This window comes from Balaenoptera borealis, assembly GCF_965194805.1.
Source record: "Balaenoptera borealis genome assembly, chromosome: 7".
Lineage (NCBI taxonomy): Eukaryota > Metazoa > Chordata > Mammalia > Artiodactyla > Balaenopteridae > Balaenoptera > Balaenoptera borealis.
Window position 1 is genome coordinate 6,813,549 of NC_138864.1, and position 18,521 is coordinate 6,832,069.

Here is an 18,521-nt window from a genome sequence, read left to right on the forward strand (position 1 = left end):
CTACTGTGTATAAAAGAGATAAACAAGGACTTACTGTATAGTACAGGGAACTCTACTCAATATTTTGTAATAACCTATAAGGGAAAAGAATCTGAAAAAGAATAGATATATGTATAAATGAATCATTGTGCTATACACCTGAAACTAACATGATATTGTAAATCAACTATACTTCCACAGTAAGAAAAAAAAGAAGGATGAGTTGCCAAGAATTAACCTGCCTTTCTAACTAAGAATGAAGAAAGGAATTATGACAGACTGGTTCTGGTGCAGAGACAGATTAACCAGTCTATGGAATGAGTGCAAGAAACAGACTGATATGTATACAGAAACTTGATAGAGGACCAACGTGGAACTAGGAACCAGTGGGAAAAATAGATCCCTTCTTCACACCACACCCAAAAATAAACTCCAGGTAGACAAGAAGCCCAAATGTGAGAAAGCAACGCTAAAACTTTTACAAGAAATTCAGATAATCTTTAGTCCTTTGTGGTATGAGAAGGATCTCTCAAATATTCAAATATCATATACATTCAGGAGAAAAAGGACAAATTCAACAATATTCAAATCAAAAAGCAATTTTCATACAACAAAATAAAACAGTTAAATTCAAGCCACCGTCTTAGAGATTCTTTGTGTGTAAATAACTGTCTAAAGAGAAATTAATGATTAAAAAAAAAAGTAATGTCCCAATTTAAAAAAAAGAGAAAGCTATGAAAAGACAATTCATAGAAGAGGAAACTGAATTGGTAATACACACATGACAAGATGCTCATCCTTACTAATCAGAGTATTGTATCTTAAAGCCACAGGAAATGCCATTTGGCACCTATATGACTACAACACTTAAGACGCCCATTAATCCCCGTATCGGTGTGGATGTGGAGTGGCAGGCCACTATAGACAGCGGGAGGACATGGACACCAGATCATCATTTTGGAGAGCAATCTGCCAATATTCCAAAAACTTGCAGGTGAGTTTTCTCTGAAGGTCTAATAATTTCTCTTCTAGAAAAACTCTATGTGTAAGTGGAGACCTATGTATGACTTGCTCATTGATTCCAGTGGTGAAAAACCAGAACAACCTTAGTGTCCATTCATTAAGAAATGGATACATAAGTGAACTAACAACACATACGTTATCAGGGATAAATCTTAAACACATGATGTTGAGTGGAAAACTACACTCAGAGTATGGTACCATCTATATCAAAGGTATAAACAAACAAGCCAATACTATGTATTATTGGTAAATACCTGCATAGCTAGAAAGAGCATGAAGACAGAACTATGGATAACAAGTCTCCAGTCAGGGTGCGGTGACCTAACAAGTACTGGTTGGGTCACCAGGACGAAAGACCTCCCTCCGTCCATGACTCACCTCGGATGCCAGTTCCCAGAGCCACTCCTCTCCCACGAGGGGCTCTTCTGGGGGCCCGGTTCTGGGGTCCCAGCCAGGTCCTGGTCGCTGCAGTCTTCCTGGTCTGTGGCCCACTTGTCTTTGGATTTCGTGCTGTCGTGTTGGGAATCCAGGGACACGATGTCCGAGGGGGAACTCATCACTCCCGAGTCCTCTGTTGTGTCCTCTGAGGCAAAGCAGCTGCCCACAGACACAGTCTCCTCGGCCTCCGACGGCAGTGGTGGGACCCCGTCCACACCGCAGGGACCGCCAGGTCCCAGGGGCAGGCTCACTGGACGAGACACACAAGGGCAGGTCAGGCAACGCTCCAGTGAGTTCCCCACTGCCTGACTCATTTGAAATCTGGAATTTGGGGTGTGAGGGAGGACCCCTCAAACACACCGCTTCCCTCTGGACACACTTTAACTTGGAATGAGTTACGTGCATATGTGATTGAGAGCAACATTTTCCCTAAAAAAATCAGCCTATTTTGAACTAACCTTTGGAATTGTTATCCTGTATGTGACTACGAGCAAACAACATTAAAAAATTCAAACTAACGACATGATGAATGCAACTGTTTCTAGTCTGACCCTTGGTTTAACAGAAGTTGTTTGAAAATGAGTTCTTTGGAGAAACTAGGGGTTTTCAAAATAGAAACAAACTTTGAAAAAAACTCATCTTGTTCGGGAACTTCTAACTTCCCAGGAACATGTATAATTTGGCTTTAAATATTAATGACAGTCATTGTCAGCCTCTGGCTTTCTCTTTATTTTTACATGTGAGAGTAAGATCTGGTTTAAGTAAGAGGTGCTCGTAGAAGAGAACCCGCAAGTAAAATGTAAAAAAATGAGAATAAAAGTGTTCTTGGTTGAGGTCACTGTCTCCTGAGCACTGAACGTGGTTTAGGGCAGCAGAGGGAATAAGGTGCACCAAGTTGTAACTTACTGCGGAGGCCCGAGTTCATTCCGTCAGACTCTAATTGTGATGATGGGGCACTGCGGCCACGCGTCACATCTGTCCAGCTATTCCGAGGGACGGTAAGTGTTAGGAGAGTGTGGGTACCAATTTTCCCCTTACTGAGCTTTGAGGTTGAAAGCTCCATGCTTGGAGAAGAATCCCCCTAATATTGAGGTGGTAGGACAGGAGTATAGAACTCTGGACCAGCCTCAGACCAGAGGTGTTTTTTTTAAATTGAATGTAGATATAGATTTTAAACCTCAAGGCATATGATCTAAGCACTGCTTATGGTCATCCAGGAAATAAGGACTGTGTCGTGCTGTAGTGTCAGTGTGTTTTGTTTGAAAAGCGTTCCTTCAATAAGTAAATTGCTGGATGCCTAAAATGAATAAAGGCTACACATATGCCGAGTGCAAACTCCAGAGACTCATGCCTTGATAGACAAGTGACATCATAACACCATCAATACACACTCAACACCGTCAATATTTTAACTAGACAGCAGACTAGAGACACAGAATTAACAAAACCAAAAGAGCACCAAGGAGAAAATTCCTGGAGGTGTTGGATTCTTGGAGATCCCAAACAGTAAAATAAAAGAACAAGATAAAAAAACCAAAAAAACAAAAACCAAAAAACAAAAAAAACAGACATTTCACAAAAAAGCTCACAAATAAAGATCAGAAACAAGGGAGGAATTGTTTAGAGAAGCAAAGGCACAAGGCAATGTGTCTGAACGCAGTGAATGCCTCTGAACAATGACCTCTTTCTTCTAGCTTTCTTCCTGGCTTTTGTTCCAAGACTCTTAATTAGAGGGCAAATCCGGAGAAGAAACACCGCCTATGGATTAATACCACCCAAGCCTTTTCTGCCGTGGGTCTGCTGAGAAGCTGTCACACCTCGGATGTTGTGTGCTGGCTACTCTGTCCACACAGCCAGCGACTCTGCCGGAGATGTCACTCCTGGACCCTCCTGCCAACTCCACTCAGAGCTGCTCCCCTGCCCAGCCTTCAAGGGCAGCCCCGATGGCCCAGCAGACTCTAGTTTCCTGCCTTCTTTTTTGTCACCTTCACTGAGCAAGTAGGTTAATTAAACTAACACTTTTTCTTCTCTGTAGTGTAAACAGCATGAACATTGAAAGAGCATATAGGATTTAGGTCACAGAGACCTGAGTTCAAATCCCAGCAGAGCAGCCTGGGGCAGGTCCCCGGACCCTCTGTCTCAGTTTCCTCTGGGACGTGAGGTGATACACAGCCTGCGGGACTGCGGTGAGGACTAAATGTGATGCCAGCCCACAGTGCGATGCCCCCAGCGTGTCTCCACTGCAGGGTGTGTGCCAGGATGGGAAGGGCCCCGTGACTGGACCTGGGGACGCAGGTCTCCAATCCAAGAGTCACCCAGCTCTCTGGTGACTCACGGTTCACGAGGGGACAGACAAGTACACAAAGACCGACAATGCCACGTGGTGATGCCAATACCAGGTGTGTTTGCACAGGCAGAGGGGGTAGGCTGGTCGGAGGGAGGTCTTAGCACAGAGCAGGCACTGAGTAAGTGCTCGGTCCAGCCCTGCCCCCTCACCACTGCAGTGGGCATCACTCCCTGAAGGAAGACTCTCAGCTGGCCCCTCAGGGAGACACTAGGACCATCATCTGTGAACAGGCTTCCCGGCACTCACGTGCCCTGGAAACTGACAAGGCATCCCTGGTAGAGGGGGCGCTCCAAGCCCACCCTTTTCGATCATGGTATAAGATCGAGGATGCTTGTCTGGGCTTGTTCTACATCCCTCAGACGTTTTGAGGCAAAAAAAGTTGCAAGTCGCTGCTCTAAATCCAGCCAACGGCAAATACTTAGTCAGCAAGGGGTGAGAAGTCTCTATCCATTGTGGATGTGTTAAACCACTTAAAAATGCACAGTGAGGAGTATGAATGCCAGAGCTCCCCTCTTGCCCAGGAGGATCGCCTTCCCCAGGACCTTCCCCAGGGCCCAGGGTGCTCCATCCTCAAACCCGATGGACAGATGTCCAGTGAGGGTCTACCCGCGTGCCTGCTTCAGGGCCCGGAGCCGGTGCTGGGCAGCAGGCGAGGGGGGCCCTGCTCTCAGGGAGCCTGCTGGTGTGCAGTGAGATGTTCACACAGGATGGGAAGGGCAGCCGCATAAACGTCCGAGGGAGAAGGAACAGGGGCGCAATGCCATCAGCATCCCGAGGGCGTGGTAAGTACCAGAGAGGGCAGGAGGGAGGGAGGATGGAAGGCTGCTTGGAGCACCGGGCAGGTCTGCCAGCTAGTATGAGAGGTGAGCTTGTGCAAAGGCTCAAGCCTCCTGCGAACCACTTCCAAGAGCGCTGTGAAATCCGGCACGGATTTGAAGATGGGAATGGACATCCCCGTGAGGCTCTGTACCTGGGTCAGTGTTAGTGTGTTCGTTTTCAGGCCGTTTCTGATTCTCTCCGCAGTCTGCGCTGCCAGCCTGAGACTCTTCTGCTTGGAATCAGACATCCCCATCTGCTCCCTTATTATCTTTTCTCTTTTCCACGGGTTCCTATTATTAACCTCATGAACTATAACATGTTTTGACAATTTCTGTTTGACATGATGGAGCAGGAGATTGCTTTTTCTTTATTGATTCTAAACAGAAGCCCAAGAGACAAAAGGAAAACTTGGAGCTGCTTGGCCTCAGGTCTTGTCCTGCAGGGACCCAGCCTGAATCCCACAGCCCCGTCCAATTTCTACTCAGAACTTTGAACAACCCTTTCCCCTTTCTGTAAAATAAGTATGACATCCCTTCTAGATCTACAATTCTATCCTTCTTTGAAATTCCAAATCCAAAGGGAGGATGTAAACATTTTTGACAGTTGACTGGTGACTAATTAGGAATCTTAAAAGAAAAAAAGCATGGCCTTTTTTCCTCTCTGCTATTTTCCGTCACCCCTAAGAGTAAGTCGCTCTTTTTGAGTTGATTAATGCGTTGGCAAGTTTGCTCTTCTCTTAAGGCGTGAACAACCTTTTTGAACTAAAGAGTTATTATTGCGGGATTTTTGCAAATGTGGAAAAACACAATATGTTTTTAGCAGATGCCAAATATAAATTCACGATTAAATTCTCTTCCAAATAAATAGCCACAGAACCCGAGTCCAGAATATTAACACTTCCATTGTTCTCCACCTGAATTACATAATCCCATGGCTCAAATGCCATTACAGCCAAATGAGAGCAAAAATTCTCGAGCTCAGGCGTAAAGCAGAAAGAAGAAGAAAGTGCTAACTCAAGGCTACTAATTCCTCAGGCTGCACACGATCATTTCAGTTTGGCATGAGTTCCATTGAGTTTTTCTTTTACAAAGTCACCAAAGAAAATTTCTAACACCAAATGTAAATATCTTCTGGGTATTCTGGTAATGGATTCATTTTTATTATTTTATTAGATGCAAATGAAAGATCTTGTATGATACGATATTGTTTATTTGCTGGTCATTATGAAGGGAGATTTGTCAAGAGTCAGTTTCCCCAGGCTTATCCGCCCAGAGAAAATGTCTCATCGAAAGACTAATCTCTTCCTCCTCTCGTCCTGATGCCGGTTCACAAGCCAACGAGCCATGCTCACGTCCCCCATCTCAACCCACCTTGGTTTAGTTCCCTTTGGTCTATGCACTGGGAATAAAGGGGAAAGTAAGGTAGCCACAGGTAAGGTGCTTCTGAACTGACAAGATGTATGTCAGTAAATTTTGTCGTATACACCCCAAATAGTTTTGAACCAAGTATCCCTTCCTACCTCTTAACTGACATCTGAACCTTTCCATCACGAGTTCAATTAGTTACCACAGATGCAATTTCATTGTAATTATTAATATTTAAAATAAATCTGTTCCATCATTTTACAAAATGTAATAAAGGAATCTGAACATGATGGTATTCAAGGTATTGATGTCCAGAACCCTGCATGACGAAAGGAATGAGAAAGTTCTCCTTTGAACAGGCGGCGTTCTAGAACACGTCTCTTCTTTCTTGAAATTATTACCCACCCCCTGAAGCCGCCGCAGACTCTCATCTCATCCTAACCGAACGTACTTTGTGCTTGAGAGCTTTTCTACTGATTAAATCTCTTGGTATAAAAAATACATATAAATTAAAATTTAATTTTTATTTTCTCTCACCATAACTAGATAGTGTTAATTTTTTTTCTATACAAGAAGTTATCATCATGATAATGAATAGGAAAGATCCAATAACAATTGCATAAATATTTTAGAAATGTTGACATTTCTTAAACAAAAAAGTAAAATGTCATTAGACATGCATCTCATAATGACTCAGATAAGGCTTTTTTCAAAGAATTCTCAAAAATGACTGGATTACTGATCACTAGAGCAGGGCAGGGTTTGGCATTAATGCAGTTCACATCTTTCATTCTTATCACTATTAAGCAACTGGGAAGCCTTGTACGCATGAGTAAGTGGAGGTGAATTAAGAGTTTGGCTACAGTGACATCACTCCACTCAGTTTTTAAAACTCTTCCTCTGTTACACATCACTTGATTGCTCGGTCATAAAATTTATGCTTAATGATGTATTAACTGACAACTGGATTAGATCCGTTGTCCATTTAGTTGGAAAGAAAACATGGAAACCACCTGATGTTCAAAAGGACTTATCTGCCAGCTCAGCCCACTACCAGAAATGCTGTGTGTGTTTTTGTCAGGCATCAGGATAAGGTCTGCTCGCCTCAGGGAACCGCATCCAAGCGAAATTCCTGATGGCTGGGGGCTATGTCTGTCTTCTTCGAGGAGGGGAGACAGGCATGCAGCAAAGGGGAGCTGGGGGGACCCCTGCACGGATGCTGCCCGCCTGTGAGCCCTCAGGCACCTTGGTTCTAGGAAACAATACATGTGGACGCATAGCATCTGGATGTAGATCCCCTTGGAAAGTCTTGGGGTCTCCCAGGGGAACACATCCCCGGGTTAAACCCACCAACACACACAGTACAGGTGAGTCACTTCACGGGTGGGAGGGGAACACAGGGAGACAGACGTGGGGGCACCCTCCTACCTAGAGGAGACAGAAAGTGGCCACTGACCTGGGTCCTGAAACAAGCGCGGTTGGATCAAAAGATGGGCAAAAGCACAGATACACAGGCTGAATGGGAAACGGCACCCACCAACACACACAGTACAGGTGAGTCATTCACGGGTGGGAGGGGAACACAGGGAGACAGACGTGGGGGCACCCTCCTACCTAGAGGAGACAGAAAATGGCCACTGACCTGGGTCCTGAAACAAGCGCGGTTGGATCAAAAGATGGGCAAAAGCACAGATACACAGGCTGAATGGGAAACGGCACGTACTGCCGAGTGGCTGGGCTGTACGATGTCTCACCTGCTGTATATGACTGTGTCAGCGTGTGCACACATGTGCACACGTCAAGAGGAAGAGGGGTGGGAGGCTGGGTTCAGAACTGCTCTTCAGGAGAACCTCTGTCACCAGCATAGTAGGCTTCTGCCCTGACTGGTGGCTCCAGTCCCGGCCACCTTCTTTTCCTGTTATTGATTCTTTAGTTACAGTTTCCTCAAAGTGAAGTTTATATATTTAGTCCTCTTCAAAATGACAGTCTCTTTAGCTGGAAGGGCACCATTTAACACTTTATATTTGGAAAAGGATATTAAAAAATAATGTATATATATATGTATGTTTAACTGAATCACTTTGCTGTAGAGCAGAAATGAACACAACATTATAAATCAACTATACTTCAATGAAAAAACAACCTATTATATAAAAATATCCACATTTGACATTAATGTTCTTGTCCAAAAGCCCCACAGACCTGGCATCCTCAAAGATACTGCATGATGAAGATAGCAGTGTAGCCAGTTCACTACAGAGAAGTACCACATACCTGAACACATATTTTATTTTTTTCAAGAAGGCAGGATAATAAAGACCTTGAAAGCATTTATGGATCTAAAATAGACTTGAATTCTTTTAAGAGCCAAGTAATGTACTCTTGGCCTCAATCAATCTATACTTCTCCAAAGCCTGAACCATAACCCTAATTGTTAGAGACACAGAGAAAATCCCAGTTTCACCCGTGTGAGGACAAGCCTGCTCTCCGCTTGCTGTTCTTTGAAAACATATATAGAAAACAGCTGCTGCTTCTATCTGTCTGCACTGCCCCCTCCCTGTTTGTGCTACGTGAGTTCCTCCTTCCGGTAGCTAACCTCGTTCTCAACAGCTGGGCGAGTCTAACTGCCCCCTCACTACTCCCAGCCGCAGGGCATGGATGTGAGATGAAACCAGACCTGGTCAGTTGGAACCGTGGTCCAAAGGTGGGCACGTGTCCGAAGCTGGACCAATCAAGGCCTTTCTCGGGGCCTTCTGGCCAGAGATACTGGGCAGGTGGTCTCCTTGGGCCGGAATCCATGGAGTGGGAAGGGTCCTGGATAAATTGACAGTCATCTGGACCAGCACATGGAGAGGGCTTGTCCACAGACAGAAAGGAGCACAGATCTAAGACAGCACTTGGGTTTGGGGACCCCACCATGTCCGTAATAAGGGTTCATCTCTTAAAATTCCCAGGTATGTGAGCAAAAAAAAATCCCACAAAACCCATTTTTTTGTAACTAGTTCAATACATGTTTCTTGGAATTAGATAGTCTTATCTAACAGATGTCTAAATTGCCCTGATTTTTGCATGAAGTACACACACACACAGAGTTTCATATGATGGTGTTTCCATTATAGGAACTTTTATTTTAAAAAATATACTAAATGTGACAGCTGCATATCATGTTTCCCTTTCCTGGATTTATCTTCCATTATTCAGATTACACATTTGAGTAATTCTATTTTGGGAATAATCTAGTTTAGGATATAGTTTACTCTCTAAGCCCTCTTGTGTCTTCACAAGGTTGTCTGCATTTAATCCTTCACTATCAGTATGGCTAAAATGAAGCCAGATTCAGATCAAAATCCTTCTTCCTCAAGATTGAATTCTCAGCACCACTGTTGTCTGGCATCCCGTCTCACAGATGAGAACCCAAACGCTAGCATGATTCTTTCCAACTATATATAACCTTATCTCTAGAAGCTAGTAAGATTTTCCTCTTTATCCATGGATATCAAAAATTTCACCAAAATGTGTCTAATTGTGTATGTCTCTAAGGATGTGTATTAATTTCCAAGAGCTTCTGGAAGTTCTTTTTTTCATGTGTTTTTCAATACTAGCTTGCTCTTGTTTTATATATGTCATAATCTGTTAAAATTTTCTGAAGCAATAACAACAAATATTTAAAGTTCTGCTCTGTTGCCTAAATTAGCCCTACTTCCTTTGGAGTTAGTTCCTCTGATCAGTTTGTGGTCCTTCCTCCACACACTGAAAACAAATTTTGTTAAGTGATTCTTGACTGTTTTCCTGTGCTAAATGATGGTGTCAGTAATGTCAGGAACTAGATTTCTTTTGTACACGTGACCATCACTGTTGCCTTAGGAGAGAGCAGAAAGCCTTATGGCAGATTGGGCTGAGCAGATTCCCACAGGGCAGAGAGGAAAGCTGCTTTCTGGGGAAGACTACACCTGGATGGGGTGGCCAGTTTCTCTCAGCAGCCGCAATGCTGACTTCGGTTGACGGTTCTTAGACTCAGTTCCGCCGTATTGAAACTGAAGTTTCATATTATTTTCATGTGCCTATTTTATTTAGCAAATAGCTAAAAGAATTCCTCCTCCACGCTGATGTCATGGCTTTAAGAGTCGCCTAAGATGTTAGACCACTGGCTGACAACTATCAGATATACAGTGCAACATCAATATTTGAAACCATATAATGGTAGTTAGGTTTTTGATATTCTGCAATGTCCAGATAACTCCTTATTTATCCAATGTCCTCTGCAGTATGAAAATAATTATTCCTATTTTTCAAATTATAAAAGGAGCCCCAGCCAACAAATGATTTCATCTATCCCTGATAGTACGTGTTACAGAAACATACTTTGCCAGGCCCATAAATAGGACACGACTATTCAAAATCACACAAAAACATGTACTAAGCAAAAGTCAAATCGAGGTTCTTGCACCAAGAAAATGTGAAATGAACCTTGCTGAGAATACCTACATTTAAATTTTTCTACACCAAAAGATTTTCTTCCATGTCCTATGGAACAAATCTTGGTTCCATTTGTCCAGAGATTTCAATATATTCTAAAATATTTTTGAGAAAAAGATCCAGCCTTCTCTTACATATGTTATTTCTGGGGCCTCACCTCTGGGGATCAGGATGGTAGTTTCTGTTGTCAGGTACAAAGCTGATGCTTCAGTTTGCTTCATCAAAATAGAAACCCTGGCTCCAGGTTGTCTAGTATATTAAAGCATGGGAACTGTATTTAATCAACAGCTCAGAAAAGGTGACATTCAGGGACTTGCCAAGTTACTAAATTGAATGAACTACGATTCAGGTCTGGCATGAAGTACAGGTGAGCCACCTGCCTTCTGAGACAGGCAATCCAGGAAAAATATCGTCTGTTTCTCTGCTAGATTCTCTCAAGTTCTATCATTAGAACTCTAGAGAACAAAGTATGTGGCCCACTTTTGCTTAGTTTTCTGTAATGCACTGTTCAGCCATTGCTACTGACCTAAAATTGACATGAAAATGACCAAATGAAGAACATTTTTGTATCTGATGTAGAACTGCTGTTGGAGATATTATCTATCATAGTACTCAGTGTCTTTTATAAAAGCATCCACTTTAATGTGTCCTAAAATTTAGATCTTCCTTTCCCCCCCTTTTGATGAAATGAATGCCTGCTATTTGGCTGAGTATCTGCCCACCTCGCTTTTTTGCCTTGGTGCCCAGGAAGGTCAGAAACAAAGTTAGTCTTTATTAGGACTTTCACATGGATTCTACCCCCCCACATCCTGCTCTTCCCATCACATATATCTCTAAGCTCTCTTGGTGTTTATTCTTAACCACTTTAGGAAATAAGGATTTTTAAAATAGCATATATATATATATACACACAGACACACACGTACATATGTATATGTATGTTATACGCACATATAATTATATAATATAAAATAGACAATATATTTGTATTATTTTGAGTTATTTAAAATAAGAAGCATTGGGGAGGTGGTCAAGATGCCGGACTCCGAAGACCCTGAGTTCACCTCTCTCCACAGGTACCCCAAAACTGCAATTACCTAGAGAGCAAGTATTTGTGAGAACAACCTGCAGACTAGCAGAAAAAAGTTTCCACAACCAAAGATACAAAGAAGCCACCACAATGAGATGGGCAGAAGGGGTGGAGATGTAGTAAAGTCAGAACCCACATCCCTGGGTTGGCGACCCACAAATGGGAAGAATACCACAGTTCAAAGATGGTGGGGTCCGAGCCCCACACTGGGCTCCCCAGCCCGGGGGTCCTGCACCCAGACAAACACCAGAATGTCTGGCTCTGTTCAGATGGCTTGCCCAGTGACCCCTCTCCCCAAGGAGTTTCTGATTCAGTGGTTCGGGCTTGGGGCTGAGAAGGGCATTTCTCACATGCTCCCAGGTGATGCTGAAGCCACCGGTATAGGTCTGCACTGGGGGAAGCCCTTCCCTGAACACCTCGCCAGGGCTGCCCGGCCAGCTGAGGACCATCTGCGCTCAAGCCTGTGTGTCACCCCATCCTCCTCGGACCAAAGCCCCTTCCTTGCTTTGCTCCAAAGAAAGCGACTTCTCCAACAAGGGCCCTGGAGTCACTGAACAGACCACTTTTCAAAACAGACATTCAGTGCCTGCATTTTGAGTGTTCTTCTCTTTCTAAACTGTTAGACTCTACTTCCTGTCTCAATGCCCTTCCTGTGTCTCCCGTTTCATGGGAAGGCACCACAGGATGCCCTCAGCAGAGTTAAACGTGACACTTTCCTCAAGACAGCAGAGCAAACATAACTACTTGTGGAAACTGTATTAGAACAGTGTCAGAAAGGCAGAGTGAGGAAGTGACACAAAACATCCCAAATGGTTGTAAAATACGCCCAAGATGAGAAGGAAAGGGCTAACTTTGGGGGCGAGGGAGCGGGCAGGACTCCCGGTGTCCTGCTTTGAGGCAGGAGGCATCTCGCACGCAGAGCACAAGGAGACGGGGTCTGGAGATTCTGGGGAACACAGACGCAAGGCAGCAACGAGACCCACAGGTCACTGTGTCCAAAGGCTGTCACAGAGCTAGTGGGAGGCACCTCCAAAAGTCACCTGGGGAGCAGCGGCCCTCGCAGTGATGGAGCAAAAGTCTGAGTCTACAGGGCTGTGGTCCCTGCATCTGCACATCTTCCCCACACCTCAGCCCAGCTGCCAGCTTAGCCAGACGATGCGGTTATTTTTGCCTCATTAATTATTTGTATAAGTTGCCTGATGTTTGGGACCGATTGAATAGCATAGATGTGAAGATGGCGTCTTCAAAATGTCACCTGGGTCTGGACTAATGTAGCAAACATATATTTATTTATTTATTAATTTATTTATTTTTAGTTTTATTTACTTATTATTGAAGTGTAGTTGATTTACAATGTTGTGTTAGTTTCAGGTGTACAGCAAAGTCATTCAGTTATACATATGTGTACACATATATATGTGTATATATATATATTCTTTTTCATATTATTTTCCATTATGGCTTAATGTAGGGTACTGAGTACAGGTCCCTGTGCTATACAGCAGGCCCCTGTTGGTTATCTGTTTTAGACACAGTAGGGTGTATCTGTTAATCCCATGTGCCTAACTTATCCCTTACCCTCACCCTTCCTTTTTGGTAACCATAAATTTGTTTTCCATGCCTGTGAGTCTGTTTCTGTCTTGTAAATATGTTCATTTGTATCATTTTTTTCAGATTCCGCCTATAAGTGATATCATATGATATTTGTTTTTCTCTTTCTTCACTTAGTATGATAGTCTCTAGGTCCATCCATGTTGCTGCAAATGGTATTATTTCATTCTTTTTAATGGCTGAGTAATATTCCATTGTATGTAAGTACCACATCTTCTTTATCCATTCGTCTGTCAATGGACATTTAGGTTGCTTGCGTGTCCTGGCTATTGTAAATAGTGCTGCAATAAACGTTGTGGTGCACGCATCTTTTTGAATTGTGGTTTTCTACAGATATATGCCCAGGAGTGGGATTGCTGGATCATATGGTAGCTCTATTTTTAGTTTACTAAGGAACCTCCATACTGTTCTCCATAGTGGCTGTACCAACATTTTTAAATATTGTAGAGACTCTAATAGGTGCTGGTTTCAAGATACATTCTGTATAAAAATTTTAGAAATTATAAAATGCTAATATGCCAGCAAAAGTGAGTAAGGAAAAGCTAAGTGACTAATAACAATGCTTGTGTACTGTGCTCCTCTGGACACTTATACACACATGTAGCAAAATTGCAACCTCAAAGCCACTCAGACACAGTACAGAGCGGTGAGCATACAGATAATGACAAGTGACACCGTGATTTCCTCCCAAGCCTCCTTGCCAGAGTCCCTCCTGCCTTGGAAATGGCATCTTCTCCTAACAAAAGTGAGATCGGTGTCAGAGCCCATCATTTTAGGAAACTTGTACAGAATTGTTTCCAGCCTTGTCCACAGCCAACAGACTATAGCCAGTAAATGAAACTTTTCACACGCAGACCACCTGTCTAACTCACAATTACAGTGGCCCCCAAAGAATTTGGCTTTATGGGCCAGAAAACATTCACCTCAGCAAAACCTGCCAGTACCCAGAATAACCTCCTAGGAGATGCTGGGCTCCAGCCTCAGTTTTCCTCACCTGCCGCAGAGTCCAAGCTTGGGGGGACTGCCCCCTGGGAAGTAAAGCACCTCCTCATCTCCACTCCTAGAAGCACCTCCACACCCTTCTCTTCCACCCCACTTGGTCTTGGAGACGTCCCCCCAACAGCTGCACTTTACCCGAGTTTTTCTATTAGGATTCTTTTGAGTTTTATTTATTTATGTATTTATTTATTTATTTATTTTAAAGGTTAGACTTTATTTTATTGCCTAGATTCTTTTTTTTTTTTTTTTTTGGCTGTGTTGGGTCTTCGTTTCTGTGCGAGGGTTTTCTCTAGTTGCAGCAAGCGGGGGCCACTCTTCATCGCGGTGCGCGGGTCTCTCACTATCGCGGCCTCTCTTGTTGCGGAGCACAGGCTCCAGACGCGCAGGCTCAGTAGTTGTGGCTCATGGGCGCCGCTGCTCCGCAGCATGTGGGATCCTCCCAGACCAGGGCTCGAACCCATGTCCCCTGCACCGGCAGGCAGATTCTCAACCACTGTGCCACCAGGGAAGCCCTTGAGTTTTAAAATAAAGTTTATTTTCTTTTTCTTTAGTATAGCAAGTCCGGAAAACACAGGCAATGGTTAGGAAGTAATCACTCATCCCCAAGATTCCTCGTCTTTATTTTTTAGAAGCTTTTAGGATAAATGTATAACAAAACTTCTTAAATATGGGAAGAGAATCAGATGCACACTCCGCTATCACGTTTGTGTCCTCATCTTGCGCTTGCACAATTTTTCTCCTATATCTTTGTACCAGTTTAAACAGTTAGGGGGCTGATTCAACCGTGGCCTTGAGAAAAGTAGTCCAATTAGGGGGCTGATTCAACCGTGGCCTTGAGAAAATTAGTCCCTACAGGCCTTGACTTTCTCACCTGTAAATGGGGCTGAGAACCATCATCCCTTACACAGGGAGCCACCAGGAGCCTGCATGCAGGTCACGTCTGAGGACAGGCCTGGCACACACTCAAGCCTCAGCAGATGTAGCTCTTATGACGAGGTTGTGTTATTTTGACCCGTCGTCAGTCTCCAGGCAGATGTAATCATTCACGGGCGTGGTCTCGCCAAAGCTGGCAGGTCTAAGTACAGCCTCCATCGCGTGGGGGTTTCAGCAAGTGCAGCCTGAAGACTTTCCCCGAGGATGGCATGTCTCCCAGCCCCAGGCCCAGATGTGCAGGAGGAGTGAGGGGGTCCCTGACAAGGGGGCTCCCAGAGGGGACACCCAGGAAGCAGAGGATGTGGAAATTATTTGCTGATCAAAAAAGCTGCTGGGGGTGGAGGGGTGGGAGGACTGGGGGGAGGGTCACTGATCCAGCCAAATGGTCCCCAGGTGCCCCTGCATCAGGCTCAGTGGCACCAGCTGCCTGGGGTCCCCGTTTGGAACTTCTCTCTTCTCCGAGTGATGTGGCCGTGGGGACAGCCCACCCTTGGTGTCTCAGTCCCTAAGTGGAGGGCAGGACACTGGCCCCTCCAGCTGACAGGTGAAGGTGTTCCTGAGATTCTAGCAGGAAATTTTAGCATGTCTGAGCCCACAATCTAACATCCCCTTTGGCCCATTTCCCTCCTCATTGGTTCACTGGTTTCCCAACGACAGGATTCCCTAAGGGGTCAAACAGATCCCCCTCAGCTCATTTTCCGGGCTGACCCTCTCTGGGGTTGGTGAAAAGTGGAGAGCTAATTCTTTTCCCCGTAAGGCACGAGTTCTTCCAGCTTTTTAATCCCTCCAGACCGGGTGACTCTGTTCTGCTGGTGCCGGGCACATATTAGGTGATCAGTACGTGCGTTTTCATTCTGAACTTCTGTTTTCCACCAGGCTAAGACAGACACGTTTACATTATAGCTTGAAGGATCTATGTTCCATCAGGGCTAAACAGTAAAGAGGACTGAAATAGTCCTGATTTTAGAAAAAGCTTCATTACTTTTCTCATGCTTTGAAATTGTTCTGAAAAGTAAAACACACATTTAGCAACTGCCTAATCCATTACTTTAAGTCTGTACGAGTAGCTTTCCCAGTGAGCAGCTCTGCTGGACGGATACAACTGCACCAGCCAGCCAGTGTAGATGTCTGGAGCCGCTCACCCGGCTGTCTTTCTGCCTGAGTGCCCCTGTGCCTGTGAGAAGGGGTGGGCAGATGAATGCAGGGACACTGGTGTGAAGGCACTGCTGCCTCTCTGATGCCTCCTTGAGTCCTCGCTTTGGAATCCTGAGTCACAGGGAAAGCGAGGGGCAAAGGCTTAAGTCAGAGTCCTGGTGTCCAGGCCCCAGGGCTGCCGGCCGAGACTCAGAGGGAGGCGTCCAGTTAGCCCAGTGGTTACTACACCACACGGTGGTTGCCACCGTCACAGCTGGTGGCACTTGGGCCGCCCTTCCAAGAGCCTCCACTCAACTAGGCCAGTGTGAGACCGGCTCAAGTGAACCCAGATGACACCACAGCCTGTTTACTTCTGGGTTTCATCACCACATGGAAACATGATCTTTTGCCTGTCAGCTTCAGGCACAGCTCAGTATGTCCTGGGAGGCAGCCCTGAGCCTGGCCGGCACCGGGGCCTCTGTCCTGGGGAGGTGGGGCTTTGGTGTCCCAGCTCGGCCATCCTGAGGGGCCCAAGCCCAGCCTTACCTCCTAGGGAGCCCTGCATGCCAGTGGAGAGCTGTGGGCACACGCGGAAGTAACTCCAGTGCTGTTCTCACCCACCCCCGTCTGCCCAGGCTGTGAGTCACCCAGCAGCTGTTTAAAGACAAGTGGAGAGGACGTGCCCACCTGCAGAGCCCCCTGACAGGGCAGGGCACTTCACTCATGCGCTGTGAAAGGGCACACTGTAAGAAGCCTCTTCATTAAACTTCAAAGCTTTTGCACAGCAAAGGAAACCACTGACAAAATGAAAAGACAACCTACTGAATGGGAGAAGGTATTTGCAAATGATGTGACGAATAAGGGATTAATATCCACCATATGTAAACAGCTCATACGACTCAATGTCGGAAAAACCAAACAACCCAATTAAAAAATGGGCAGAAAAACCGAATAGACATTTTTCCAAAGAGGAAATGTAGCTGGCCAATAGGCACATGAAAAGATGTTCAACATCGTTAATCATCAGAGAAATGCAAATTAAAACCACAATGAGACATCACCTCACACCTGTCAGAATGGCCATCATCAAAAAGAACACAAATAACAAACGTTGGCAAGGATGTGGGGAAAAGGAAACCCTCATACACTGTTGGTGGGAATGTAAATTGGTGCAGCCACTGTGGAAAACAGTATGGAGGTTTCTCAAAAAACTAAAAATAGAGTTACCTTATGACCCAGCAATTTCACTACTGGGTATATATCTGAAAGAAACAGAAACACTAATTTGAAAAGATACATGCACTCCAATATTCATTGCAGCACTATTCACAATAGCCAAGACATGGAAACAACCTAAGTGTCCATCAACAGATGAATGGATAAAAAGAGATGTGGTACATATATACAATGGAATACCACACAGCCATAAAAAAGAATGAAATTTTGCCATTTGCAGCAACATGGATGGATTTGGAGGGCATTATGCTTAGTGAAATAAGGCAGATAAAGACAAATACTGTATGATATCATTTATAAGTGAAATCTAAAAAATACAACAAACTAGTGAATATAACATAAGAGAAGCAGGCTCACAGATATAGAGAACAAACTAGTGGTTACCAGTGGGGAGAGGGGAGGGGCAGGAGAGGGGTGGGGAGTGGGAAGTACAAACTACTGGGTGTAAGGCTACAAGGATGTGTTGTACAACATGGGGAATATAGCCAATATTTTGTAATAACTGTAAATGGAAAGTAACCTTTAAAAATTGTACAAAAATTAAAAAGTAAAAAGTGAAAAAAATAAGTCTCTTCAAAGACAGTTTGTATAGTCATTTAATAGCCTAAGACAAAGGAGGAAGACGGAAAGAGCCCTGCATCATTTGTGTGAGCATATGAAGAAGAAAATTAAACACTTAATTTGAGGTTTATGTGACAATAGAATCTTTACATTTTTCTAATTTTTAAAACCGAGGGCTTAAGTTACTTCATCTCTCCAGTTTGACCCAAACTGACGTGTCTACAAGGGCCAAGGGGCATCTGTGAGAGATGGAGTGAGGCCAGGTGTGGGGGGCAGGGCACAGGGGACAGTCTATGTCCCTCTAAAATGGGCATCTACTGCTGAGTCTGACAGTTTCTTTCATGACGAACACTGGTGCTGCTGCCTCTTTTTGAAAAAGCAGAAATCAAGATTTTAAGGCACCATCTCCCACATTTAAATGCTGGCCACTTCTTCCATAATAATTAAAATTTGTGGAGAGCTGGTCATTGTTCTAAGCGCTTTATAGGTACTCATATGTATAATTCTCAAA

The 18,521-nt window shown here is 44.4% G+C and overlaps 1 protein-coding gene across 14 annotated transcripts in view; it reads right to left on the reverse strand.

Annotated features, from left to right (window-relative positions):
* Window positions 1–18,521, reverse strand: part of COBL (cordon-bleu WH2 repeat protein) — a 273,659-nt gene that overhangs the window by 28,550 nt on the left and 226,588 nt on the right. For 8 of the 14 annotated variants that reach the window (XM_082399294.1, XM_082399286.1, XM_082399301.1 and 5 more), the window contains 2 exons: window positions 1,381–1,690; window positions 35–91 (listed from right to left, as the gene is read on the reverse strand). In XM_082399294.1, coding sequence (XP_082255420.1) covers window positions 35–91; window positions 1,381–1,690 — 367 coding nt within the window. The remainder of the gene's footprint in view (window positions 1–34; window positions 92–1,380; window positions 1,691–18,521) is intronic. The other 6 variants (XM_082399296.1, XM_082399291.1, XM_082399288.1 and 3 more) reach the window with 1 other exon arrangement.